The sequence below is a fragment of the Ambystoma mexicanum genome, chromosome 12 (assembly GCF_040938575.1).
Source record: "Ambystoma mexicanum isolate Mex_15411 chromosome 12, UKY_AmexF1_1, whole genome shotgun sequence".
Taxonomy (NCBI): domain Eukaryota; kingdom Metazoa; phylum Chordata; class Amphibia; order Caudata; family Ambystomatidae; genus Ambystoma; species Ambystoma mexicanum.
In genome coordinates this window covers 28,667,721-28,694,941 of record NC_090936.1, presented here as the reverse complement: position 1 = coordinate 28,694,941, position 27,221 = coordinate 28,667,721, and the positions used below count along the sequence as shown (strand labels likewise).

The 27,221-nt window shown below is 46.7% G+C and overlaps 1 protein-coding gene across 1 annotated transcript in view; it reads left to right on the top strand.

Annotated features, from left to right (window-relative positions):
• HDAC10 (histone deacetylase 10) overlaps nucleotides 1-27,221 on the top strand; it is a 706,011-nt gene that overhangs the window by 354,295 nt on the left and 324,495 nt on the right. The window contains exons 9-10 of the mRNA XM_069627848.1: nucleotides 18,857-18,922; nucleotides 22,906-22,965. Of these exons, the coding sequence (XP_069483949.1) occupies nucleotides 18,857-18,922; nucleotides 22,906-22,965 (126 nt within the window). The remainder of the gene's footprint in view (nucleotides 1-18,856; nucleotides 18,923-22,905; nucleotides 22,966-27,221) is intronic.

Sequence of the window (27,221 nt, the reverse complement as noted above, 5' to 3'; positions counted from 1 at the left end):
GCCGTGTTAGGCACACTGTGCTCTTTCCTTTTTATTTTCCCACTTCCCCCTCCTTTCTCACATGGCTGGCGGTGTTATGGGGCCCCTGATAACACTCCGTCTCTACTGGCAGGCCGGTTGCTTGGCTGCTGTGCCTGTTTGGCCCCCACTGCACGTATGACTTACTTGGGGTGTGGGCGGTGTTGGTTTCCTTCCCAGGGTGGTTTATGCAGGACGGCGGGCCCCGCTTGCTCCGTGGGCCTTCCGCAGTGTTGCTTTTGCACGGCAGTCACCACCTCTTCCTGTGTCTCATGCCAGGGCTGTTCTACAGACGCTTCTTGGAGTTCTGCTGCCCTCCATGTCTTGTTGGGTCTTTGAATTTACCACATAGGTCGTTTGGCATTTCTCGCTTGGCTCATGCTTTGTGGTAATAGTGCCGTTCTGGTATGTCCGATCTCTCTGCCTGCCCGCCTTTCCGCGTTGCTGGTCGGTGATGTTAATGTGTCCTGTCGCCCCGTGGGCGGCGCCTCTTTTCACTTGCCTCTCTTCCCTCGGCTGTCTTTCTTTTTGCCTGCGCCTCGCCTCTGCTGTGTATGATGGCAATGTGTTTCTGCTGTGAGGAGGCCGGGCTGACCCTGTGGTGTTGGTGATTTGTTTTTGAGCCTCAATGTAATCTGTCTGCTGTCATGGCGTAGTTTGTCCGTGCATTCGGCTCCTCGTATCTGCCTTCAGGCTGTGCGGTTCTTCTGAAACTTCGTGCATCATTTCTCCCTTTGTTCTGATCGATATTTCTCCCAGTTTCAGGTCATAGTGTGCTCTTTGACGGGGTAGAATCAGCTTCCTGTGCCATTTCGAGTCGGAGTTCTCTCAGCCCACGGCCATCTTGCTCGGGCTCTCGAGCGCCCCCAGTAAGACCACTTTGACCTATTCTGCTGGCTCTCTTATGGCCTTCTGGTATCTGTAGTTTGTCTCATATGGGGCTCGACCAGAGTCTCTGGAGTTAGGACCCACGTGGTGCTGGTTTCCCTTTGCAGCTCGTCTCCCCTTCAGTATTTGTTACAGTTCTTTACACAGTTCATTAACCTTGGTTCAAATTTGCCACTTTGCGATTCGCTCACTCAACACAGCCTGGTTCTTATTGATTCTCCCCTCGACCCACCGGCTTTGAAGAACCACTTGGCTTTTGGCTTTTCTGGAGTATAGGCCGGTACCACGGGCGCAGGAGTTTCCCTCGCTGCTCCTTATTGGCATAGGCTTGCCCCGTGTACCGTTGACATCTGCTGCAAGACACTCATGCTTTTGTTGAGATCTTAGTCTTTATTCCTCAAAGGTTCTGCGGGCCTTCAATCAAAAGGGCAAGGTCACTTCTCTCCTCGCCACCCTCTCGATTCCTGACGCCTTTCTTCTTCACTTGAAATGCTGCGTCGGGTTAGCTGTCTCGTTGTGCTGTCTGCCGTGCCTGCCTTACTCGTACTGTGCTTTTTGGCCCCACATTTTATCCTTTTGCAGAAAGGAAAGGGCCGTCAGGTGTATGTGATTCAGGTTCATTGCCTGACTTTGCCTGACACTGGGGTGGGGTGGGACATGTCACGTAAATAGGGCTTACATAGTCTGTTGTCTTGGGTGTGTAAAGGTGTTCGTGTCGGAATGCGGGGGTAGGGGGTTGAAGTGTCAAAGTATCCTTCAGGGTTGGAAGGGAAAGAGGCGTGACATGGGATCATGTCTTTCATATTTGGGTTTGGGGGGATTTCTCAAGGGTACGTTTTGGAGGGTTTTCGGGATAAACGAGAATGACCAGAGTGCTTATCGTGACCTGAATATGGAGGATTGTGGGAATGGTAGTGAGTTGTCAAAGCAGTCTGGGAGCTTGGAAAGTGACAATCCGAAGGACTGGTTTGGCAGTGTTCTTCAAGCAGACAGGAATAACTGGGATCGTAAAATGAACCAGCGGGTTTAAGGGAATGGTAGTGCCTAACCCGAGTTGAGTGGGTGTTCTAGGATTGTGGAAAAGAATGCCCTGGGGCATCCGGGTAAGAACCAAGGAAAGCGGGAGTCTGGGAGATATGGTTCGTAATATGTTTACCCGATGTGAATGGATTGTTGGCTTTACCTTTGGGTAAGGAAGATTCAATGGGTGGGAGAGATGATGAGCAGGAATAGCTCATGAAAGCTTCAGAGACTTCATCCGCATCACCATCCTCCCTGTCATGGTACCGCGTCTCACCTGGGGTATTCTCTCAAGCATAACCCCAGGTTCCCCTACCCAGGTGATCCTCTCTCACTGTTCCACCCCCAGGAACTGGATCCAACAGCGATGGCCGTGTCCTGCTAACTGAATAAGGGATTCTCAAGGTCTTACTGGGAGAATACCCTCCGGTTTCTCACAGTAATCATGGCATTTTAACCTGAATGGGCTAGGCCGTGAGCTTGATGGACCAGGTAGGGATGAAGTACCTTTGGTGCTACCAAGTGTCCGTCTGGGGAGCACCACAGGCAACTACACCCAGTGTACAATGCTGTTGGGTCCATGTCACCTTTACAGTTTCCGGGGCTTGGTCTTGGAGGATTGCCAGACTTGAAAGGGAAGCGATTGGTGACAGTTGGACTTCAACACAAACAAGAAATTATGCTAGCGTATTTACTTGAGCTGTGAATGACTGGATCATGTCCCTTACATTTAACAAGAGCTACAGCTGCGGGAAGTAACAGTACATTTATTAAAGCTGATACTTATTTTCCATTCCATATTGGGTTGCCTGGATGTTAAATACCCACGTTGCTTCCAAAGAACTTCAAAGTCTTGGACCAGTCGGTGTGCGTATCTACCGATCTATCTCGGGCCAAGTCACGGGTGAGAGCCATGAGTTTAGCTTTGCCATAGGTAATCGGTATGCTTCTAGGACAACATTGGGGTACATACAGAATAACCAGAGACCAATTCCCCAGTTTCTGGGACACGCACACCTGATCCACCCACAAAGAGGATCAGATCGGGGTTCAACAGGGGCACATCTGACAAATCGGCATGTGGTGACATGAGCATATCCACAGCAGCCAGACAGTTATGCAGTTCCCTGTCCTGTGGGGTTGGTAGCAAGGAACCAGGGTCCAGGTTTGAACATCGGTCCAAAGTTACATTGGCATCAGAAATGAGTAACTTTTCATATTGGCTAAGATGGAAATTTGACACATGTTGTGTCTTCCCTTTAAGCAATAATGACAACACAGTTCGGGGAATTGCAATTGTGACAGGAGGTCCCTGCACTAGTGAGTTGTTTTTTTTCAATGAACAATGTAGCAGTACTGAGGGCTCGCAGACAAGCTGGGAGTACCTTGGCTACTGGATCTAATGCTACGCTATGGTAGTATACGGGCCGATGCTTATGAGTCAACACACCTTGAGCAAAGCTGTTGTGTTCGTTGCAGTAGAGCACAAAGGGCTTACTATAATCTGGCAGACCTAAATTCGGAGCTGTTGCGAGTGCTTGCTTAATCGTGAAAAAGGCATCTTCTGCTTCCTGAGGCCATGGCAGGGGATCGGTGGTCGAATGAAAATAAATGAAAAGAAATTAGTAAAGCAATACAGACTTAAAGAGGAGTGAGAAGATCAAAGCAAAGTAAGAGAAAGCAAGTAAAGCAGAGCGCGTAAGGTGCGCAAAGTGAAAGAACTGTAATAAAGAGGGCGCAAGCGACCCGAAACGAGAGAGAAGGGTGCAAGCGACCTGGCAGAGTGGAAAGTGTGCAAGTGTGCACAGGAAAGCTGAAAAGGTACCAGTGGGCACGAAAGGTAAAGGGAGCGCAAGTGTGCACGAGAAAGCTGGAGAAAGCACAATAGGCACAAGAAGGAGAGGATGGTGCAAGTGTGCAGGAGATGGAAAGAAAGGTGCCAGAGGGCACGAGAAAGAAGTCAAGAAAGCAGAGGGGAAGAACGGGCACAGAAAGCCCCTGAAGGCAAAAGGTAAAGAGCAGGAAATTAAACAGGGGTTAAAGCACAGATTATATGAAAGAAAGGTATAACCTGACAAATTGAACTCGTATTTTGAAACTCAAGAGGGGCCAGTGCTTGGGGAAAGGAACCCCGAGAGGCCTAAGAGCTGAACTTGTGTTTGAACTTATGGTGGCAACAGTAAAGACAGACACAAGTTATCACAGTTCAAGGGTATTTATTAAACAGTATAAATGGGTGAGAAAAACACCTAATCTAAACCTAAATGTAAGATGGGAGCAAGCTACGACCATCAAATAATAATAAGGCAGTCCTAGTGGCGCCTTGTCAATTAAAAAGGGCCTATACTAAAAAACCTATTGCCACTCCTTCCAACTAAGTTACAAAATAGTGTGCAGTAATGTTCTCAAGAAAACAAAGAAGTGTTCACCAAATGATAAGTCAGGATGGTATGGCTGGTGTCTCCCTTTCCGACGTTTTCAGCACAGGACAAGGCAGGACCTTGGAGCACAGCACACTCCTGGGCTTCGCCAGCACGAAGTTACAGTTCCTTTCAACGATGCCAGGATCTTCTAGGGCCAAGTCTCTTTCCTGCAAAGTCTTTTGCCTTAGACGGCCTGCTGTACCGTGAACAATAAACAAACAAAAGGTCCTTGGGTAATCTTTCGCATTGGGCAATTGCTCTGCACCCCTTTTGGGTCCCCCTCAGCCGGGCTCTGAACCTTCTTGCAATGTTAGCCATCGTCAATCGGGTTCACTACAGCTTTTCACTCAAACGTATAATTAAACAAATGTCTTTTTAAATAACTATCCATTGTGGACATCCCTCAGCCGGGTGCACACTTTTCGTCACAATGTTCACGGGTACATCAATGTTTCCCTTCAATTCGCAGGCATCCCCCTGTCGTGTTAACATTTGCCAGTTTCACAGTTCAATCAGATTCCTCCCATGTGTCAGAGACTTTCGAGTGTACGAGTGGTTTTGCTCGACCCGCGTAGGACCATTTTGACACTTCACACTGTCCTCTTCTAAGGCCTCTTGGTTCTCATAGTATCAACAAAACAACACGACCCAAAAAGGCTTCAGTCAGATTCCTTCGAATGAGCGCCCCACAACACCTGACCACTCTGCTTCTGAACCTTTAACTAGAGTTTCTTTAACGTTCAATTACACAAGTTCTTTGTTCAACAAGTTTTCCGCAACCTTGGGCCCAGCACAGTTCGGTTTTACTATTCATCTTCTCCGATTCACCGGATGTGCTGAACTGTTGGAATTTCTTGTCTCAGGAGTCCAGGATGGCTCCTTGGCGGCAATCGCTTCTTCCCGCTTTGGCTATCAGCGCGGGAGGGCCCTGTGTGCCGTTGGCACCTGTCACACCACAAGCCAGCTGGATTTCCCAGTCTTTTGATTTCCCTTTCGGAGGCTTTGCAGGTCTGAGCTGAAAAGAGAAGTCGCAGTTCCCCCTTCATAGTCCCTCCAGGTCTCGCCGCCTTTCTCCTCCAATTGAACTGCCGGTCCAGTGTAGATGTTTCCTCGTGCGTTCGACCTTGCTCAAAGTGTGCTCTCGTGCTCCACCTTTTATCCCTGTGGGCAATCGAAAGGGCTGTCAGGTGTGCGTAGTTATTGTCAATTGTCTGACTCTATCTGACCCTTGTGTTGGGACATGTCAGGTAAACGGCTCTGGTGTTAGTCCGTTGTCTTTCACGGTGTAGGAAAGTGTTCAAGTTTGAAAAGGGGGTAGGGGGTAGAACTTCTGAATATCGTATGGGGTAGGATGGGGAAAAGGTGGTATAGGGAAGGGGAACCACATCTCACCTGTCGCTGCCCCACTTCCACTCCCCGAGGAACCCCCATCCAGGTGATCCTCCTGCACTGGTCCACCTCCAGGAATTTGATCCAATAGCGATGGGTGTATCCTGGCCACCTGGATGAAAGATCTCCGGGGACTAGCGGGTGAGACACCTTCAGGTTGCTCACATACCCTTCCTCCATGTGATGTAGCCGCATTTGATTCATAGGAGAACCGGGAAAGGAAGAATTAATTTCCCTGGTCTTTGCCTTTTTGGTGTTCCGCAGTGAAACAATATGGTTGTTGGTCTAGAAACCATTGCATGGCCAGGGTGTTGCAATCTTTGCATTGGCTAATCCAAACTAGAGGTGAGTGGTCTGTAACAAGTGTGAACTTTTTTCCTAATAGGTAGTATCTAAGATGAATAATGGCCCACTTGATGGCCAGGGCCTCTAGTTCCAACACAGGGTAACTTTTTTCATGTGGGAAAAGCTTGCGACTAGCAAATAAGATGGGGTGTTCTTATCCATCACAAACTTGGGACTGGATTGCTCTTAACCCTGTAAGGGAGTCATCTGACTGTAATATAAATTCTTTAGAAAATGTGACTACCTGCAGGATTGGGTTGTGTCACAGCGTCTTTTTTAAGGTGTTATAACATATATCATCCTCGTCATTGCAATGAAGTTTCTGGGGTTCAGCATTCTTGAAATTATCTGTCAGCCTAACTGTTTTGTCTGAAAAGTTGGGGATAAACCTACGGTAATATCCTATTAAGCCAAGAAAAGCTCTAAGATCTCTTTTGGTCTTCGGTGTTGGTGTTTCTAAGACTGCTTTCATTTTCTCATGTTGAGGCTGTACGTTCCCATTCCCTACAAAGAAGCCGAGGTATTTTACGACTGACTAGGCCAGTCTGCATTTAGCTGGATTAGCAGTTAGGCCAGCCCCTCTGAGGACTTTCATGATGGTTCATAGCTGGAAGAGATGGTCCACCCAAGTCTTGATATAAATGACGATATCGTCAATACAAGCTCCACAGAAATCGGAATAGGGTTTCAGGATTTTATCCATGAGGCGTTGGAAAGTGGCTGGTGCGCTGTGTAAGCCAAAAGGGAGGACTTTGAATTGAAACAGTCCTAGAGGCTTTGAAAAAACATTCTTTTCCTTATCTGGCCCTTATACGGGAACTTGCCAGTACCCTTTTTTAAGTCTATGGTAGATAGAAAGGTGGATGCTCCGAGTTTGTCAATTAGGTCATCGATGCGTGGCATGGGATAGGCATTGAAGTCCGAAATGGCATTAACTTGACGGAAATCTATGCAGAGTCTCCAGGAACGGTCAGGTTTAGTGACCAACACCATGGACTTGAAGAAGGCTTGATAATATTGGCTTTCAACATTTTGTTGACTTCCTCAATAATTATGTGCTTACGGGCTTCTGGGAGTCTATACGGTTTTAAATGAACCATTTTACCTTTAGGTGCTCGAATATAATGGTATGTGCCTTTTACTCTTCCTGGTTTTTCTGAGAATACATCGGGAAATTAGGTAACTACATCTTTTAGATCTTGTTGTTGGATAGATAGCTCTGGAGGAATCAATTCGAAGTTATCTATCTTTTCAGGAACCAGGCAGGCTAATACTTTGACCTGGGTGGCTGACGGGTTCTCTTTCCACTCTTTTAAGAGATTTATGTGATACAAATGGACCTACTGTTTTCTGTCCGGTTGGGCTACTTTATAAATACAGGTTTGCGTTTGTTCTAATATCTCATAGGGTCCGTGCCACTTGGAGACAAGCTTGTTTTCTGAGGTGCGTAAGAGGACCAGTACTTTCTGTCCTATGGAGAATGATCTTAAGCTCACTTTCTTGTCGTAAGTGGATTTTTGTTGGCTCTGGGCTTTTTCCATATGAGTACAGACTAGATCTTGAACCAATTTCATATGTTCTCATATTCTGGTGGCGGTTTGCGAGATGGGAATGCGTGCCTCTTCTCGTTCTTCCCAGATTTCCCAGTGCCTGTCCTTGACATATCTAGGTTCTCTACCATAGAGCAATTCGAAAGGAGAGAAACATGTGGAGGCCTGAGGGTTTTTCCTTACTGCAAATAGTGCCCACTGGATCATTCGGTCCTAGTCTTTCTCGTCCTTATCTACCAGTTTTCGTAGAATTAACTTCAGAGTTTTATTTCATCTTTCTACCAAGCCATCAGTTTGGGGATGGTACACAGAAGTAAGCAAGATGGTAATATGGAGTAGCTCTTTGACTTCTGCCATGAGCTTGCTCATAAAATTCGAACCCTGGTGGGTTAGTATTTCCTTGGGAAAGCAGACTCTGGAGAAATACGGTAGGAGGTGTTTAAGGATTTGCTGTGTGGTATTATTTCGCATTGGGAATGCTTTGGGATATCGGGTTGCATAGTCCACAATCACAAGGACATATTTGTTGTCTAGCCTGGATGTTTCTAGTGGTACAATTATGTCCACCCTGATTCTTGAAAAAGGGACTTCTATGATCGTCAATGGGTTCAGAGGGGCAAGTAATGGGATGTACCTGCTGGTCTTTCGATATATTTTGCACGTCTGTTTAAAGGTCTTTATATCGACAAGAATACCTGGCCAGTAAAACTTCCCACTAAAATGTGCCTGGGTTTTAGACTGTCCTAAATGACCCAGGTAAGATGGGAATGCGCAATCTCCAGCACAACCTTTCAGTGGCTCTTGGGTATTACCATCTGTGTCTTTACTAAGCCTTTCGTAGATGTCTCTCTTCTATAAAGTAATCCTTGTTTTAAGTAGAAAAAGGGGCTTCCTTTTTCTAAGTCTTCACTTTCCGGAACGGCTTGTAAGAAATCTTCAGCAAGAGCTGGATAATTTCGCTGATCAAAGGCCATGTCTGGATAGATGATAGGCTCTTCTCCCTTCCTTTCTTCAATGTTAAAAGATTAATCAGCTTGCATAAAGCCCAAGGTACCACTTTCTGTTTTGTCTGGTTTACTTTCTTTAAACCGAGGAAATAGAGCCCTTTCCAAAATGCTTTGGGCAATTTGATCTCCATGATGTACTTCAAAGGGGATCTCACCATGATTCTGTAAGAGACCTTTACATCTTCCCAGAAGTGAGGATCGATGACGCCTGCTAAACCTTCTTTCCCGAAATTCCCCGCTAGGCCACATTTTTGTGCCCAAAATTATATAATACCCTGCCTACTTCTACAGATATCAAGACCTATTGATTCCTTGGTGGCAATGGAAGGGTTAGACTACGTTTTTGAAATTGTAGGGTTCCCGAATTAGTTGCAATTGAGTCACATCCCACCTCTAAAAGCACCATATGTAAGGAACTCATGGTGGCAACAGTAAAGACAGCCACAAGTGATCACAGTTCAAGGGTGTTTATTAAACTGTATAAATGGGTGAGAAACACGCCTAATCTAAACCTAAATCTAAGATGGAAGCAAGCTACGACCATCAAATAATAAGGCAGTCATAGTCTCGTCTTGTCAAATAAAAAGAGCCTACACTAAAAATCCTATTGCCAATCCTTACAACTAAGTTCAAAAATAGTGTGGGATAATGTTCTCAAGAAAAGAAAGAAGTATTCACAAATGATAAGTCAGGATGGTATGGCTGTTGTCTCCCTTCCCACATTTTTAGCAAGGGACAAGGAAGGACCTTTGAACACAGCACACTCCTGGGCCTCGCCAGCACGAAGTTACAGTTCCTTTCAACAATGCCAGGACCTTCTTGGGCCAATCAGTTCCTGCAAAGTCTCTTGCCTTAGAAGGCCTGCTGTGCCATAAACAATAAGCAAACAAAAGTTCCTTTGGTAATATTTCACGTTGGACGAATGCTCTTCGCCTCTTTGGATCCCCCTCAGCCAGGCTCTGATCCTTCTTGCAATGTTAGCCTCACTCAGTCGGGTTCACTACGTCTTTTCACTTAAAAACGTATCATTCAACAGTCTCAATGTCTTTTTAAACAGCTATCCATTGTGGACATCCCTTAGCCGGGTTCACACTCGTTGTCACAATGTTCACGGGCACATCACTGTTTCCCTTCAATTCGCAGGCATCCCTCTGTTGCGTTCACATTTGCCAGTTTCACAGTTCAATCAGTTTTCACCCATGTGTACCCAAGTCTTTCGAGTGTACGAGGGCTTTTGCTCGACCCTCGTTGGACACCTTTGACACTTCACACTGGCCTCTCCTAAGGCCTCTTGGTGTCATAGTCATGGGGCCAAGAACACAGACAGGGCCCGGTTGGACCAGTCTCATAAATAACCGACAACAAAAAACATTTATTGGGGACAAAATGCTTTTATTATAAGCATAGCACCTCATTCCGGGTGCAAGGTGCATTTAACTTGGACACTCATCACTTAAAGCAGCCCCATGTGTACTCTTGGATGGGGCTGCTATTTACTGGGTTGCCTTGCACGTGCTGACTCACTAGGAGTGGCAGGATGTGGCAGGCAAGCCAGGCCTAGTGGGCGTGCCCACGCTCACAGCTATAAAAGCTGCTCCAATCCACAAGGCAGACGCTTCGCGTTATCCTGCACATCCATACAGCGTAACGCTCACCGCCGCCCGGGATTTGAACTTACCTTGGAAATCCTGCTTCCTGTCTCCATACTTACCATCTGGGGAATCAGCTCTCACCTGTGCATGTCTTCTTCGCATCTTCCGTAGCGCCGAACTCTTCATCTTGGCACCGCAGCTCACCTTCAAACCTTCCGGAGCGCTGAACTCTTCATCTTGGCACAGCAGCTCACCTTCACGCCTTCCGGAGCGCCAAACTTTTCATCTTGACACCCCAGCTCACCTTCAATACTTCAGGGACGTTGAAATCTTTTTCTTGGCATCACAGCATTACGTGCTTCGTCCGCGACCGCAGAACCTGCAAGAAAAAGCAAAAAGCAAGGTTAGACATTAAAAAAGATATTGAGTTTAAGGTCGCGCTCCCTTCTCATCTCGCGCTTTCCCTTAAACCATCACTCACCTGTTGTTGGACACTGCAGTTTCATCTATCTTCATCCAGGCCGCGTTCCGCACCTCCACAAGCTGCTGTTGAGCCACAATTCCATCTAATGGGAAGAAAACAGAAGAGAAAATGTTATTCAGGAAATAACAACAAATCGAGAGCAATAGTACAAGACAGAAAGCCGGAAGGGGAAAAACAGAAGGAGGAAAAGACAAGAGACATTGAGAAACTCTTACTACCAATCAAGAGAAGAATAGTTGCATTTGGACTGGACTGTTAGTCACCAGGGATGAGCGAAGGAACTGGATCCCATCAATAAGCGCCCCTGCCAGAAGTAGCAGGACGGAGAGCTCACCATCAATAAATACCAGAAGCAAAGTCACCAGTTGTCGCAGCCTACAGCCTATCCGCAGGGGGAGAGATCTGACGGGGGTGATCCAATTCCTGGGAGGGCTGCAACCATGCCCCAACGCCGCCTCAGAGACCAGGAGAGCGTAACAGAACGCGAAGACTCTACAACTCTCTGCCTGGGCGTTATGGAAACTTCTGACACAGACCAATTGGCCCAATTACTAGGGGAATTACAGGCTGAAGTACATGTTTCAAGGCAGGAGACCTGTGCATTAAGGAGGGATCTTATTGTAACTCGAGAAAGAACTGATGATTTGGCAAGACAGATGCTACAGGCACAAGAAGGACAGGTTCCCTTGCCTGGGATAGCCCCCTCTTCCACGTCACAGCAGTCAGCACCGGTTCAGGTGGTTCTTCCAGGGCCAGTGCCTCTAGCCCCGCCCAAACGTTTCTTTGGCGATCCAAACAAGTTTGCCGTATTCATGAACCAATGCTGCCTTTATTTCTTATGCAGACCAGGAGCCTTTCCTAATGATCAAACCAAAGTTGCATTCGTACTCTCATATTTAGGAGGCAATGTGGCGGACTGGTCAAAACCATTGGTAACTCAGGATGATCCTTTACTTCGGAATTTTGGGGATTTTCAGCATGAAATGGAGAAATTATTTGCCCGACATACTCAAGGACAAGCTCGGGACAAAGAATTGTTGTCACTCAGACAGGGGAACCAAGATCTGTTGACCTACATTGCAACCTTCAATCGTCTCATAGCCCAAACCAACTGGCCAGTGGAAAAGAGAACTACGCTCTTTTATCGAGGGTTGTATGGAGAACTTAAGGATGTGTTGGCTCAGGTTGTGAACCCAGTTGTGAACCCACCTGAGCACTACATAGACCTAACAGTGCAACTCGATCATAGGTTGCAGAATAGGAAAATGGATCGAGCTAGAACAGAAGGAAGGTCAGTTTATGTGCGACCCCGTGAGAATCAGACCAAACCACACGAACAGTCGGAACCAATGCAGATCGGTGGTTTACGGAGCCCTCTTAGTAAGGTGGAAAGACAGAAAAGAAGAAAGCAACAGCTCTGCTTATATTGTGGTAAAGCAGGTCACTTCCTCCGTGAATGCCCAGTAAAACCACCCAAGAAAATCGTTGGAGCAACCGACAGAAACGAAGAAGAAGTACAAGACTCGGGGAAACTCAAATGCCCGACAAGCGTAGGGGTCCGGTTGTCGTGAGAGAAATCTAGTCCTTCCGGTACTTTTGGTGAATCACAAGCAACCGTCAAAAATACATGCCCTCTAGGCGTACATTGACAGCGGAGCGGTGGGAAACTTAATTGACCAAGATTTGGCTATCCGAATGGGCCTTCCTCTCCAGCAGAAGCAGAATTCGGAAAACGTCACTGCAGTGGATGGTTCTCAACTATCATCCGGGCCGGTGACACAACACACCGAGAAAGTCAAGCTTCTGTTGCAGGATGGACATCAAGAGGACATTACCTTCGATCTCATTGGTGCTCCTCAGTTCCAGATGATATTGGGAATGCCTTGGCTGTCGACCCATAATCCTAGGATCAACTGGCAAAAACGAGTTCTGACCTTTCCTCAAGACTGTGTCGAGACCTGTTACAACAAAGACGTTGTCAACCTGAAACCAAAGAAAGGAATCATGCTGGACCTCACTGGCTCTTTACCACTTGAATACCAGGACTACCAGGATGTCTTCCAAAAGGAGCAAGCCAACGTTTTACCCCGCACAGACCCTACAATTGCCAAATAGACCTGATGCCTGGAGCCCAAATTCCCTGAAGCCGAATTTATGCTTTAACAGAACAGGAAAACCAACAGCTTAGAACTTACCTGGATCAGTATTTGGCAAATGGCTTTATCCGCCCATCCAAGTCCCCTGCTTCATCGCCCCTTTTCTTCGTGCCGAAGCAGGAGGAGGACTTAAGAACCTGTATTGACTACAGAGCAATCAATCAGATCACAGTAAAAAACGTATACCCCTTACCACTTATACCAGAGCTCCTGGATCAGGTGAAACGCGCTCAGATTTACACAAAGTTGGATTTACGGGGGGCCTACCATCTTGTAAGAGTCAAAAAAGGAGACGAGTGTAAGACGGCCTTCCGTACGAAGTATGGTCTCTTAGAATATCCGGTCATGCCCTTCAGGTTATGTAACGCCCCGGGGGCGTTCCAATTCTTTATGAATGACATACTCTGTGAATTATTGGATGTTTGTGCCCTTGTCTACATAGATGACATTCTCATCTACTCAAATTCCAAGGAAGAACATGTCGGTCATGTCCGGGTAGTCTTAGAGAAGCTTCGACAACACCAGTTGTATGCCAAGCTGGAAAAATGTTTCTTCCATGTAACTGAGGTCGAATTTCTCGGTTTCATGCTTGCACCACAGGGCATACATATGGACACACGAAAAGTGGACGCAATCCTCCAATGGCCCTCACCAACATCCACGAAAGGAGTACAAAGTGTGCTCAGTTTTACCAATTTCTATCGCCGATTTATACCTGGGTTTTCGCAAATCGTACACCCTATTACCTCCCTGCTGAAAAAGAACAAGAAGTTCCATTGGTCCACCGAAGCTGAGGAAGCCTTCCAGAAACTGAAACTAGCATTTACTACAGCACCAGTTCTTGAACACCCTCGACCAGACCTACCATACGTGGTTGAAACAGATGCTTCAAATGTGGCGATGGGAGCAGTATTGTCCCAACGGGACCTGGAAACAGGACAGTTACATCCCGTCGCATTCTGGTCCTGCAAATTTTCTGCCCCCGAATTGAACTTTGCGATCACAGACAAGGAATTACTGGCATTTAAGGCAGCATTCAAGGCATGGAGACACTATCTTCTTGGGGCAAGACACACGGTCACCATCATCACGGACCATCGTAACTTACAATACTTAAAGACTGCCAAAGCACAATCCTCGCGTCAACTTCGTTGGGCTCTCTTTTTCGCAGAATACGACTTTATTATCACCTATAGACCCGGGAGTACGGAATGGAAAGGCAGACGGACTATCACGTATGAGTGAAGAAAAAGAGGCTTTTACAACAGCTGGTCCCGTGGCCATCATTCCCGAAGAATTAATCAAAACCAAGATCGCCACCACCACGTGTGTAGATGACTTAAAAACCAGTTTGCAGTCTCAGATGACTCAGTCAATACAACAGGAATGGCTTTTAAAGGGCGACCAATACACCATCGAAAACAATCTACCATATTTTCAAGGACGCTCATATATCCAGTACAAGAAACTACAGAACCAGATCATTACGAGTTATCATGATTCATTAGTGGAAGGACATCCAGGAATAGCCAAAACGCAAGTTAAAATAAAGCAAAACTACTGGTGGCCAACTTGGAGAAAAAAATATTGCCCAGTTTATTGCAACCTGTGGTGTTTGCGCACAACATAAGACTCAGAAGCAAAACCCTGCTGGTTTACTATGTCTCTTGATGATACCACCAGCACTTTGGCATACAGATCTTCACCCCTGCAATGGTTCTACTATCATCTTAGTTATTGTGGACTTATTCTCCAAAATGGCCCATTTCATCCCTCTGAAAGGCTTCCAACTGCATCAACTCTCGCTACTGTGTTTTTAGAGCAAATCGTCCGGTTACATGGATTCCCATCGATATTAATATCAGATCGCGGAACTCAATTTGTTTCCACATTTTGGAGAAGGTGCTGTGCAATCGCCAAGATTGACCTCCGGTTGTCCACAAGCCATCACCCTCAAACTGATGGGCAAACCGAACAAACTAACCAGACATTGGAGCAATATTTAAGGTGTATGCTGCAGCACTCTGAGGGCTCCTGGAAAGACATACTCTGGGTAGCCAAGTATGCATACAACAACTTTGTCCACACGAGTACTGGGCAAAGTCCATTCTATACTATGCACGGAAGGCATCCGCGAACATCAGTGTTTGATCCAATGAATACTTTGGAAATGCCAGCAATAAAATCCTTGCATAAAACCATCACCCAGGTTCTTGCAGAAGCGAGAGAAAATTTGACTAAGGCCAAAGAAAGACAAAACCTGTTTGCTGAGCAACACCGAAAAGAAGCTCCGGAATATCAGGTTGGGGATAGAGTCTGGTTAGCATCCAGGTACATACTGTTGAAAAGACCAAGGGCTTTCCGCCTCAGATATTTGGGCCCCTATACTATCAAATCGATAATCAATCCTGCCGCCATGAAGTTGGAGTTACCATCTCACATGAAGCTTCACCCAGTATTTCACGTCTCTCTTCTCAAACCAATGAAAACGAATACGCAAATTAGCCCTCCACCAGAGCCCAAATTACCTGTTGGGGAACCGGAGTATGAAGTTAAATCCATCCTGGACTCCAAGGTGGTTTGATCCAAATTGTATTACCTTATAGACTGGAAAGGTTACGGACCTCAGGACCGAACATGGGAACCCAGTGAACACGTCCATGCTCCACGTTTAATCGGCAGTTCCATCACAATAATCCCACCAAGCCGGGACCGGGAGGAGGACCACCCTTGAGAGGGGCCTTGAGGGGGAGTGCTGTCATGGTCATCAGGCCAAGAACACAGACAGGACACGGTTGGACACAGTTCTGGCACCTTTGGCACCAGGCTCATAAATAACAGACAACAAGAAACATTTATTGGGGACAAAATGCTTTTATTATAAGTATAGCACCTCATTCCGGGTGTAAGATGCATTTAACTTGGACACTTTTATGACTTAAACCAGCCCCATGTGTACTCTTGGGTGGGGCTGCTATTTACTGGGTTGCCTTGCACATGCTGACTCACTAGGAGTGGCAGAGTGTGGCAGGCAAGCCAGGCCTAGTGGGCGTGCCCACGCTCACAGCTATAAAAGCTGCTCCAATCCACGAGGTTGACGCTTCGTGTTATTCTGCACATCCATGCAGCGTAACGCTCACCGCCGCCCGGGTTTTGAATTTACCTTGGAAATCCTGGTTCCTGTCTCTATACTTACCATCTGGGGAATCCGCTCTCACCTGTGCCCCTCTTCTCCGCATCTTCTGGAGCACCGAACTCTTCATCTTGGCACCGCAGCTCACCTTCAAACCTTCCGGAGCGCTGAACTCTTGAACGTTGAAATCTTCTTCTTGGCATCACAGCATTACGCGCTTCGCGCTTTCCCTTAAACCATCACTCACCTGTTGTCGGACACTGCGGTTTCATCTATCTTCATCCCGGCCGCGCTCCGCACCTCCACAAGCTGCTGTTGAGCCGCAATTCCATCTATTGGGAAGAAAACAGAAGAGAAAACGTTATTCAGGAAATAACAACAAATTGAGAGCAATAATACAAGACAGAAAGCGGGAAGGGGAAAAACAGAAGGAGGAAAAGACAAGAGACATTGAGAAACACTTACTACCAATCAAGAGAAGAATAGTCGCAGCTGGACTGGACTGTTACTCACCAGGGATCAGTGAAGGAACTAGATCCAATCAACAAGCGCCCCTGCCAGAAGTAGCAGGACGAAGAGGTCACCATCAATAAATACCAGGAGCAAAGTCACCAGTTGTCACGACGGGGGTGATCCAATTCCTGGGAGGGCTGTAACCGTGCCCCAACGCCTCCACAGAGACCAGGTGAGCGTAACACTTGGTTCTCATAGTTTCAACAAAACAGCACAACCCAAAAAGTCTTCAGTCGGTGTCCTTCGAATGGGCGCCCCGTGACGCCTGACCACTCTGCTTCTGAACCTTTCATTAGGGTTTCTTTAAAGTTCAATTACACAAGTTCTTTGTTCAACAAGGTTGCCGCCCGCAACCTTGGGCCCAGCACAGTTTGGTTTTGCTGTCTTCTCAGACTCACCGGCTGTGCTGAACTGTTGGAGTTTCTTGTCTCGGGAGTCAAGGACGGCTCCACGGCGGCAAGCGATTCTCCCCGCTTTGGCTATCAGCACGGGAGGGCCCTGTGTGCCATTAACACCTGTTACACAACACGCCAGCTGGAATTCCCAGTCTTCTGATTTCCCTTTCGGAGGCTTCGTGGGTCTGAGTTGAAAAGGGCCAGGACAGTTCCCCCTTAGTCGTCCCTCCAGATCTCGCCGCCTTTCTCTTTCAGTCTGGTGTGGCTGTTTCCTCGTGCGTTCGGCCTTGCTCAAAGTGTGCTCTCGTGCTACGCCTTTTATCCCTGTGGGGAATGGAAAGGGGCGTCAGGTGTGTGTAGTTATTGTCAATTGCCTGACTCTGCCTGACCTTTGTGTTGGGACATGTCAGGTAAACCGCTTTGGTGTTTGTCTGTTGTCTGTCGCAGTGAAGGAAAGTGTTTGTGTTGGAAAGGGGGGGGGGGGCAAAACTTCTCAATGTCCTATGGGGTAGGATGGTGTTATAGGGAAGTGGATACCGCTTCTTACCAGTCAGTGTCCCACTTCCACCTCCTGAGGATCCCCCATCCAGGTGATCCTCCCGCACTGGTCCACCCCCAGGAACTGGATCCAATAGCGATGGCGGTACCCTGGTGTCCTGGATGACAGATCCCCGGGGACCAACAAGAGAGACACCTTCTGGTTTCTCACACTTGAAAGAGGCCTTAGCTTGGGAAAGGGAACCCTAAGAGGCCTAACAAAGTGGAATCTTGATTATTTTGTGTTGCTGAAAGAATTGAAGCTTGAGGAAGGGGAACCCTGAGACGCTTAAAGAAAGAACTGTGTTTTTTTGGTTATGTTGGAAGGACTGAAGCTTCGGCAAGGGAACCCCAAGGCATTGAATACATTGACAAAATCCCTTCTGATAAAATCATCTCTCCAGGGCCCATGGGGATCACCAGGAGGTGCGCCTGGCGACCCTTGTACTTGGCCACAGGGCAGCAGGAATCGCTGATTGGTGAACAATTTATTAGTAAAAAGTAAGTAGCAGGACAAAAACAAACCAGCCGCAGTACGAGACTTTGATGCTAGTGAGAGCCCCCCCCCCTTCAAGCACTGTTTTCTTGTGCTCATAGGCAAAACATGCATTTCAATGGAAGGGGAAGTCCAGACAGGGCTAGGAACCATACTGAAAACAATGTTATGAAAAGGTAGCAAAACCCCTCTATCAAAGCCTTTGTTAGCATCAGCGTTATTAGATGTAAGACGGTTTATCAGGAAGGACAGCATAAAGTGATACATTTAGTGAAGCTGAATATACTCCTCAAAGGTTCCCACACGGTCCGAGGCAGCCGAGCACGCTTACAGTATGATGATTTTGTCTACTAAAGCCGCTTTGCCTAGGAAAGCGGGAGCCTAAAACAGGCTTACATATGCCAAAAGGGAAACCCGTCAGAAGCGAGAGGTTTGGAGGCGAGCATAGCTATGCACTAAGCAAAGAGCATTCATTGCAAAGACATGCACAGTGAAGCCTAAAGCCTCGCTTTGCCCAAACAAGAAACATTTGTTTAAGCATGGCAGTTTGTAGTACCTGCTTGATAATATAATGCAGCAGTATACTGAGGGAGTACATACAATTGTTCAATTCCAAGCTTTCCCCCACAACCCCTACAGATCACAAGTAATATTTACATTGTTTAATTTAATGGGAGAATGATTGGCTTTGCCAGTGCTTGTATTCAGTGGTGAGCAGCATACATACATGAAATTGATGCCTTTTTATGGTTAATTTGTTCTAGTTTTGGTTTCTTAAAATGTTGAGCAAATTACCTGTCCTGAAGATCGACCTTTCCTTGTAGGAACACTTTGTGCGTTCTTCAAATCGATGGTCTTTTCTAGTACATATAACACTTTTATGTTGATGATTTCGATGTTTGCTTTGCAGGTTGGGATGGAAAACGCAGATTACATTGCAGCGTTTTTGCATGTCCTGCTGCCGATTGCCTTTGAGGTAATTTAAGTTTGGGAAATTGTATATGTGGTGTCATTTTGGAGACAATATAGGCATGGAGGATAGCAAGAATTTGTCGTTTAACACAAACACTGTATTAATTGTGTGCCAAACTGCAGGAGTCATGGTTTGTTATTCAGGGAATGCTGGGGTTGTAATCCTGCTTCATAAACGGAAGAATTAGAGTTTCTTCTTGATTATTCATTATACTGTGGGCCTCATCACGAGTTGGGCTGTATTCCCGGCTGTAATACCGCCGACTGTAATAGCCCTAGCACCGACCGGTCCGGCTGTATTACCGCCGGATCATGGGTTGGGTGTTAACGGTAAATCCCCATTCCCCATTGGGTCCATTGGATTCAATGGGGCATTTTCAGCGCTAATTATGCAGGCTAATACAGCTGGCGGTAATACAGCCGAAAACAGGGGATTTTTACCTCCAGAGAAAGGCTGGAGGTAAAACAGCCCAGTTAGCGCCCAACTCGTGATAGGGCCAGCCTTTAAATGCGGCTGTAATACTGTTACCACCGCATTTAAGGGCTACAGCCCAACTCGTGATGAGGCCCTGTGTTTGCAAAATTACACTCATGGTGTATTTAGCTGCATTTTGAGTATAACCTCTGGCTTGAATTCAGAGGCATTTTGAATGTTGCCACGGTGTAGAATTTAGCCACACTTTTTAATTGTCCACTCCCTCTTTACAGTACTCTACTCCCACTACTCTCTACTTTTCTCCACTCCCACTATTTTTGACTGCCTCTTCTCACCTCTCCCACAACACTCCACTTCATCCACACAGTCTCTTATAGCCACACTCCTTTCATCTTTACCAGTAGCCTTCCGAGTCAATCTCACTACCACCTGTGATAAATCAGCAATGATTCCCCCAGAAATCCTGGCCTGGGACCCTTCTGATGTGGCCTGGGAAAGGCAGACGCTTTTTGATCCCGAATCTGGCAGTTGTGTCTGCGGGAGCATCACATGAGGGGGAAGCAGGCCAGGAGGAATAGGAAAACTCCTCTTCAACTTTCCCCATATTCCTACTCTTCTGATGGCTTAGCGTAAAACAATAGAAATAAGAAAGCCTAATTTTGTCATTGGGGACTTCAGGTGCCAGAATCCTCTAAGTACTGGGGTGAGGAAGATGGCTGAAGAGCTGCAGTATTTTAGGAGTGGTCAGTTTATTGATGCAGATTTGCCCACACCTGAGGGAGACTGAGAGGCTTTCAAGGCCCCCTCAGGTGTAAACAAGTAGTTGTGGAAGGAGAGAAGGAACAAGCAGGAAGCAGAAGCAGCGTGGTGTATGCAAACTGTCCAAACTGCAGGAGGAGTGAAAAGACACCGGGAACATTGCGTGGCAGAGAGCAACTGTCAGTCCTGAGAGGGTCTGCGCCTCTCAAATCCTTTATTACAGAGATCACGCAGCAGGAAGTGGTTGAGAGGGTAGCTTTCCCTCTGGCGATCAGGTCTGCAGAGGCTGCACAGTGGGAAGCGAAGGCTAAGGACGTTTTCCCTTCCCGAAGGCCGGTTCAGGTGTCTGGCGTGCACCAGAGGGCCTTGAAGTCTCTGGTGGATGGCATGCACCTAAGGACCCCAGGAGCCATGAGGGCTCCATTACCAAATGGCGTGGACAGCGGAGAACAAGAAAAAGAAGAGTTTTGCTGCAACAAGAGAAGCTGAAAGAAGAATAATGCTGTAAGCACCGAGCGGAAGAGAAGTTACCCAGTGAGTTCACAGGCTGTGTGTGACTCCGGAGCGCTCCTTCCCTGTTCACGTATGCAAGGAAAGTGTACGACGAGTGAAAGAAACTTGCATGTGACCGAAAATGACTGGAAAATCACTTTTGAAACTCACGCTTTAAAACCAAAGCAGAAGCAGCACTTGCTAGCGGCCGAGAGGCACTTACAAAGTACTTTTGAATACCAAAGTCCTAACCAGCAGTGAAATTGTGTTATACGAGAGAAATAGACTATAATGGTGTAAATGTGAGTCTGTGGAAACGCCGACAAAGTGAAAGGGCAACATGGTTGGAAGAGAACACATACAAACATTGGCCAAGCCAAGAGAGCGTTAAACCAAGGCAGTTACAAAATAACAGAGGTTGCCAACCACGGAAAAGGGCCATTGAAAGATTCATGGACAGTGGCAATTGTGGCTCATATGTTATACAACCTGTGGTAAAAATTGGTATGAACTTATTTATTCAATTCAAAGGAAGAGAATTAAAAGACCCTTTTCTTATCAGTCATTGGTTACTTGGATAGTGGGGAAACAAAAGTGTCACAAAGGCTGCCCTTCTGGGAGACAGGGATCCAGAGGGAGAGGAGCATTATTGTGAAAAGAGTGTTGCAGAGCACTGATGTAAACCTTGTTTTCCCTGAAGAGCTGTTGGAAGTTGTAAAGTTCAATTGGTTGAACAAATTAAAGTTGTGGTGAAACATACATCAAATATTATTTAATCCCAAAGCACTTGTGGTTGGGAATTGCTGTTCGGGCAGGGGAGTATACCTGAACTGCAAGCTGGTGAAGAAGTGGGCATGGTATGAGAGTAAACCAGGTGGAAATTGAAGAAGTACTTAAAAGGGGTACTGATTCATGTTGAAGGTGATACTAAAACTATTTGCGGCAAAATCATCCTGACCAAGACAATCGTTGTTATTGATGAACTGAAGAAGGGGTCACAGCAGGACAGGAACCTTCTTTTATTTGTGGCAAAAATCATCCTGACGAGACTATTATTGTTGCTATTGATAAACTGAAGAATTGTTCAAGGAAGGAAAGGAACCTTTTTTCTGAGTTGGATCATTCTGTTGACAAATTGATTTTATACCAAGTGGCGTTGGAACATTTGTTGTCAAAGTGGAACTACTACATCAAACTGAGTCGGAACTTGGTGTTGAATTGAAGTGGAAACAAGCTGTGGTTGAACATTATTGAAAATCAGGATTTCCTTGTTTTCTTTTCTTGAACTGCGGAACAGAACCACGTTTAAACTTGGGGAAGGGGGATTTGCCCAAGTTACAAAGAGAGACTGTGTTGACATTACATACCCAATCATTATTGTTTGTTGAGAAGTGCTTTACATGTCCTTGTTTATTTTCTGTATGTACAAGTCTGAGGGACAGGTACCCTTTGTTAGAGTATTTCCTTTAGTTTATTTTAGTCAGGGAAATCCTCATTAGGGTAGGGATAGTGAGGCGTAAATCCAACCTTATCTTATAATAAAATGACACTTTTTGAGAAAACTTTACGACGTTGTCCACCTCACATTTCTGACCCCTCACACGCCCCTACTCTTTCACTTTGTCTCAATCACTCACCTTACATGCACGCTCACACCCAGTACCACTTTCTCTCACCAACCAATACTTCACCTTGCACATGCTTTCTGCAATCTTCCCCTGCGCTCTTCTGCACAGTCCTTCCTCTGCCGAAAAACTCGCATTGCCCTCACCTTCCCACCTGCCCTTATCCCCTCCTCCCCACCACACCCTCCCTTGGCTCTCCATGCCAGCTTGAATTATTTTCCGGCACATACTCTGGACATGGACAGAGGGACTTTAGCCAAGTGGCAAATAGAGCTCCGATGTGAAGGTTGGCTAGTAAGTAACTTGTATTTTAAAATCAGACATGTGCATTATTTTGCCCCCTTTTTCCAAGACATTTTAATCCCCAAGCTTTGCTTCAATTCATTCAATTAATCTTGGTTTTCCATGGACTAAATCTCTACCCATTACAATGTGTCTTGCTGTGCCTTCTTCTAGATTTCCTTCCTTTAGTCACCACCCTCCTTCTATTTCTCTTCCTCTTTAACCTGCAAAGTGTTATTCTCACCTTCCAATCTGTTTTCGAGAATTAATGCCATCTCTGGGGTGGTCTGTTATAGATGGTGCTCTAGGAACATGCAGATTATGCGTGTAAAGACTCACTGTAGTGATTGTATGTAAGCAACACGGTTGACCTTGATTTTCTCTCCTTCACAGTTTAATCCTGAACTTATTCTAATCTCATCTGGATACGACTCGGCAATTGGAGATCCTGAAGTAAGCCGTTCTGAGCAGTTTGGTGTATTTTCTTGTATTTCCCAGAGCTGCTGGTATAGAAGTAGATCACGATTGGTACCCTTATTAGGCAGTAGAACATGAATGTGGTAAGTTTCACAAAGTGCACATTAGGAAGTTCATTTCTACTACAAATAGGACTATCGTGGGGAGACAACATAACTTTTGGGAGCCTCCGCTATTAACTGAGATGATTACAAAGAAATAATATTAAAACTTTAAATGAAGTTGGGTGACATCTTTGTGTTTTATTTAACTATCTGCTTTGTGTCTGTGTTTACACATTGAACTAACTAGGAAAAGGAGAGGGCAGATTTAGAGAAACCAGCAGCTTTTAAAACTGCATTAAGCTTTACTTCTCCATTTTGCCCAGTGGTGACATGGAAACCCACTCCAGATGCATGGCCAACTACAGCAGAACTTATAACAGCAATGATAATCAGGGTGACTGAACTTTTGTACACTGTCAACATTGACCCTACATACATGACAAGAAAAACATTGCTCTAGGTCAAAGTGTGAACAGGCTTTTTGCCCAACTATTTGAATGTATAAAAAGTCATTTTCAATATAGGAAACACATTGGGAACAAAACAAAATCTGTAAACAATACATTAATCTGTCCAGTCACATTGACTGGGCCTGAGTGTGAAAGAACATGTATAATCCCTTACAGAATCTAGAGATTTTAGTGAACAATTTACATGTTGGTGTAGTACAGAGCAGTACATAAATTGACAGTGTTGACACTACAAACTGTGGAAAAAAAGGAGTTGACACTACTGTGTTTCTACCATTGATCAGCTGATCCATAAAGCTGTCGAGTGGTTAGCCTTCATCAGCACAGGAAAAACAAGTTGAACTGAAGGTGTCCTATTTTTCTCTGTCGAAGAATGACAAGAGATGTGTGGATTTAGAGTGTATACTAGTTCATTGATTCATTATATTGGTTATAGATTGCACTTAATGCTAATTTATTTGAAAAATGAAGGGACCTATTCCTCACAGAGAATAGGTTGATGATCTTACCGTATTATGACTTTGTCACGGTGTAACATAACCGAAAACCTATGAGTAATGAAAGAAGACATGATGTAGCGAACACAATACACTGCCCCTAGATGTTCTGTGCAAGTACCATATGGAGTATAAATCGTGGTCTTACCCTATGACGGAATGGCGTAGGGCACAGATCTCAATATCTTTTTGATGTATGTGTGGATTCGAGCTCACTGAGTGAATTGTTCTGCTGGAATGGATCCCATTTACTGCAAAGAAAATAGTGCATATGTAGCCCCATCGGGCAGTGGTGACGGGCCAGGTATGTATAAGAGCCCAAAATGGAGACTAGTATCATATTGGTTGGTAAGAAATACTGTCATATAGTAGTCGCCCCTCCCATTATAATTTATTTTGGGGGAGAGAAGCGTTTGTGTCCAGGGTTCCTAGTTGGCTTCCCGGTGAAATGGCCAAAGTGTGTGAAAGGGTCATACTCCTACGTCCCGTCCCCTTTCCTCCATACTAATGGGACATTCCTCCGTCCTGTGGGATGGGACCAGAGCACTTTGTAAAAAGCATCACATTTTTCAAAATGTGTCCTTCCTCTGTTTTTACGCGGGGCACTGCACGTGGCCGTAACCCCGACCTTCTTAGCCCTGCCCAGCGCATCGCCCATCAGTCCTTTTCTCTGCTCGCTCGGGACTGGACGCGCTTGCATCTTCGGAAGATTTTTTCATTCCAGTTCCTCCTCTCTTGCTCTGGCTTAGCGGTCGCGTGGCAGTCCGTCTATGCCGTTTCAGCTAGACTTTCCTAATTGTTCTTCTTGTCAGCGACGCTTCGCTAGGGAAGATCCTCATCCTCTGTGCTTAGAGTGTTTGGGTCCAGACCACCGGTGGGACTCGTCCTTTTATTGTGACTCCCTTTCGTTCCGGGCGCTTCAACATCGTTTGGAGGTGTTTCAACGTACTCCCCCGGTGCACTTTCAAACTTTCATTGATGAAAAAAAGAAACGCACAGTGAGTTCTTTACTTTTTAGGTCACCCCGGCTGGGGGACTCCTTCCTGGGGTATTCCTGGTCCGGGACGAGCATCAAAAGCTCTATTGCCGGGGCTAGCCCTGAGGTGCCTGCCAGGCCTAAAAATTCTACCGGAGTTTTCTCCGAGGGCATCCGTAAGGGGCCTATTGATACCAGATTACATTCCGAGGCTGCTCCTGTGGGGGCTGTTTGTGGGCCCAGCTCGACTGAGGCATTGGATACGGGAGCTTGCTTTGAGGTCTCCTTACTTGGAGCTTCCCATAAAATCACTGGGGTACACCCTGAGACCTCAGTTGAGGTTGTTGACACCGAACGAAAGTTCGAAGCCCCTCGTGAGGGGGTTTTCACTGGACTGGGGTCCGAGGCACGTCATTTAGAGGCTAAGATGACCAACAGTTCTGAGAGACCGGTTAAGGTCTTGCAGGTGAGGTGTGTTCCTCATCGTTCCCGCTCTTGCGGAGACCCCAGTTCTGTTGAGGGGGCATGGAGTGAGGTCTTAGACCGTAATCCCTCCGTTACCGGCAGTAATGGTAACGGAGGTCCTTCCTTTCAAGGCTAGTTTGGCTGTTACAATGTCACAGAAACATTCTAGGCCACACAGTACTGGCTTGGCCGAAGTTCCTTGTGTTAAGGCTAAAATGAAGACCCCTGACCCACCTGTGGGGACCCGTGCTTCACTTCCACACGTGTTACAGTTCTCCTCAGGTGCCGACAAAATGGCGACCATTCCCGCCAAGACCACGGCAGCTATTTTGGATACAATCCTTCCAACTACGCCATCGGCCCTAGGTGTAGGGGGTATGTTTTCAGGTGAACATCGGTTTCCTAGTGCACATCCGTTTCGTTCAGTTTGACTGGACCGCTCGGATGCCTCTACTGCACAATGTCTCGCTGCTGGCGGCATCGGCGCCCTTGAATTATGTAGACAACAGTGGGAAGGGCCCTCTTGGCAACCCTCTCTCTTACGCCCCTGGAATTACTGTCCTCATGAGAGGCCTCCTCCTGTCACGACTAAGTCATCGGCGGAGGACGCCTTTTTCGGCAAGTTTCAAAACCGATGCGTTCCGACCCCATGAAGAGCACTTTCGAGGCTTGTTCAGGGAGATATGCCCGCCTGCGCCGACGGTCCCGACTGCGGTTCCTGTGCCTCTGCCGGCGCCGCCTTTACTGGCTGGGTCTCCCCCCTACTTTTCTACCCCTGCCTCCGTTGTCCTCAGTGGACAAGGCTGTTGTGGTGCCTGATGTGACTCAACCTGATCCGGACCTGTAGGATGATCTACAGGGAGATCAGGACAGCGAAGACCAACCCGCTCAGTTAGAGCTTTTCATGATCGGGTGCTGGACATGATGTGTCTGTTAGATGTTCCAGTACCTGAGGCACCTGCTCTGCAGGTGGGCGTGCTTTCGGGGGCGTTCACCTTATCTCCTTCGGAGCGTACCAGCTTGTTCTTGCAGAAGGACGTTTTGGCCGAGGTCCGTGAAGTTTGGGAGAAGCCACACTCTGGACTGTTTGTCAACAAGAAGATTGACGCGTGCTACAGGCTCCATTCTTCAGAAGAAGTGGCCTTGGCGTCGTGTCCACCCCCCCTCCCCCTGCACGGTAGTGGCAGCAGCCACTTTGCAATCCAGACCTGCGTCATCCTCCTCTTCGACAGCTACATAGGTTCTGGCCAACGAAGATAAGCTTCTTGATTCCCTTGGGAGGAAGATTTTTGCTAACTCAGCTCTGCAGCTGCGTTAAGCCATTGCAGAACTGGTTTTAGCAGTGGCGAATATGAAAATGTGGAAAGGTCTGTCGGAGTTTGAGGAGTTTATTCCCGCTGAAAAGTTGGAAGATTTCAAAGTGGGGTTGTCAGATGCCAGAGTCTTGGCGCAGGATCTCCTGGAGGCTGTGGCGCACCATGACGACACCTCGGCCGAGGCCTTATGCTTGGTGTGGGTACCTCTCGTCAAACTTGGTTGCATGCCACCAAGTTTTTTGAGGAGGTGCAGGATAAGGTTTTGGACCTGCCTTTCGATGGCAAGGAGCTTTTTCACTCCTCAACAGCCGTGAAGCTGACCAAAACTAAGGACAGCACTCAGACCGCCAAGTCCTTGTCTGTCCTGGTTAAACCTCCTTTCAGGACACAGAGGTCATTGTCAAACCCTCGGCCTTCCTCTGGTTTCAGGGGTTTTTTAGATCGGAAATCCCGCAGGGTTGACA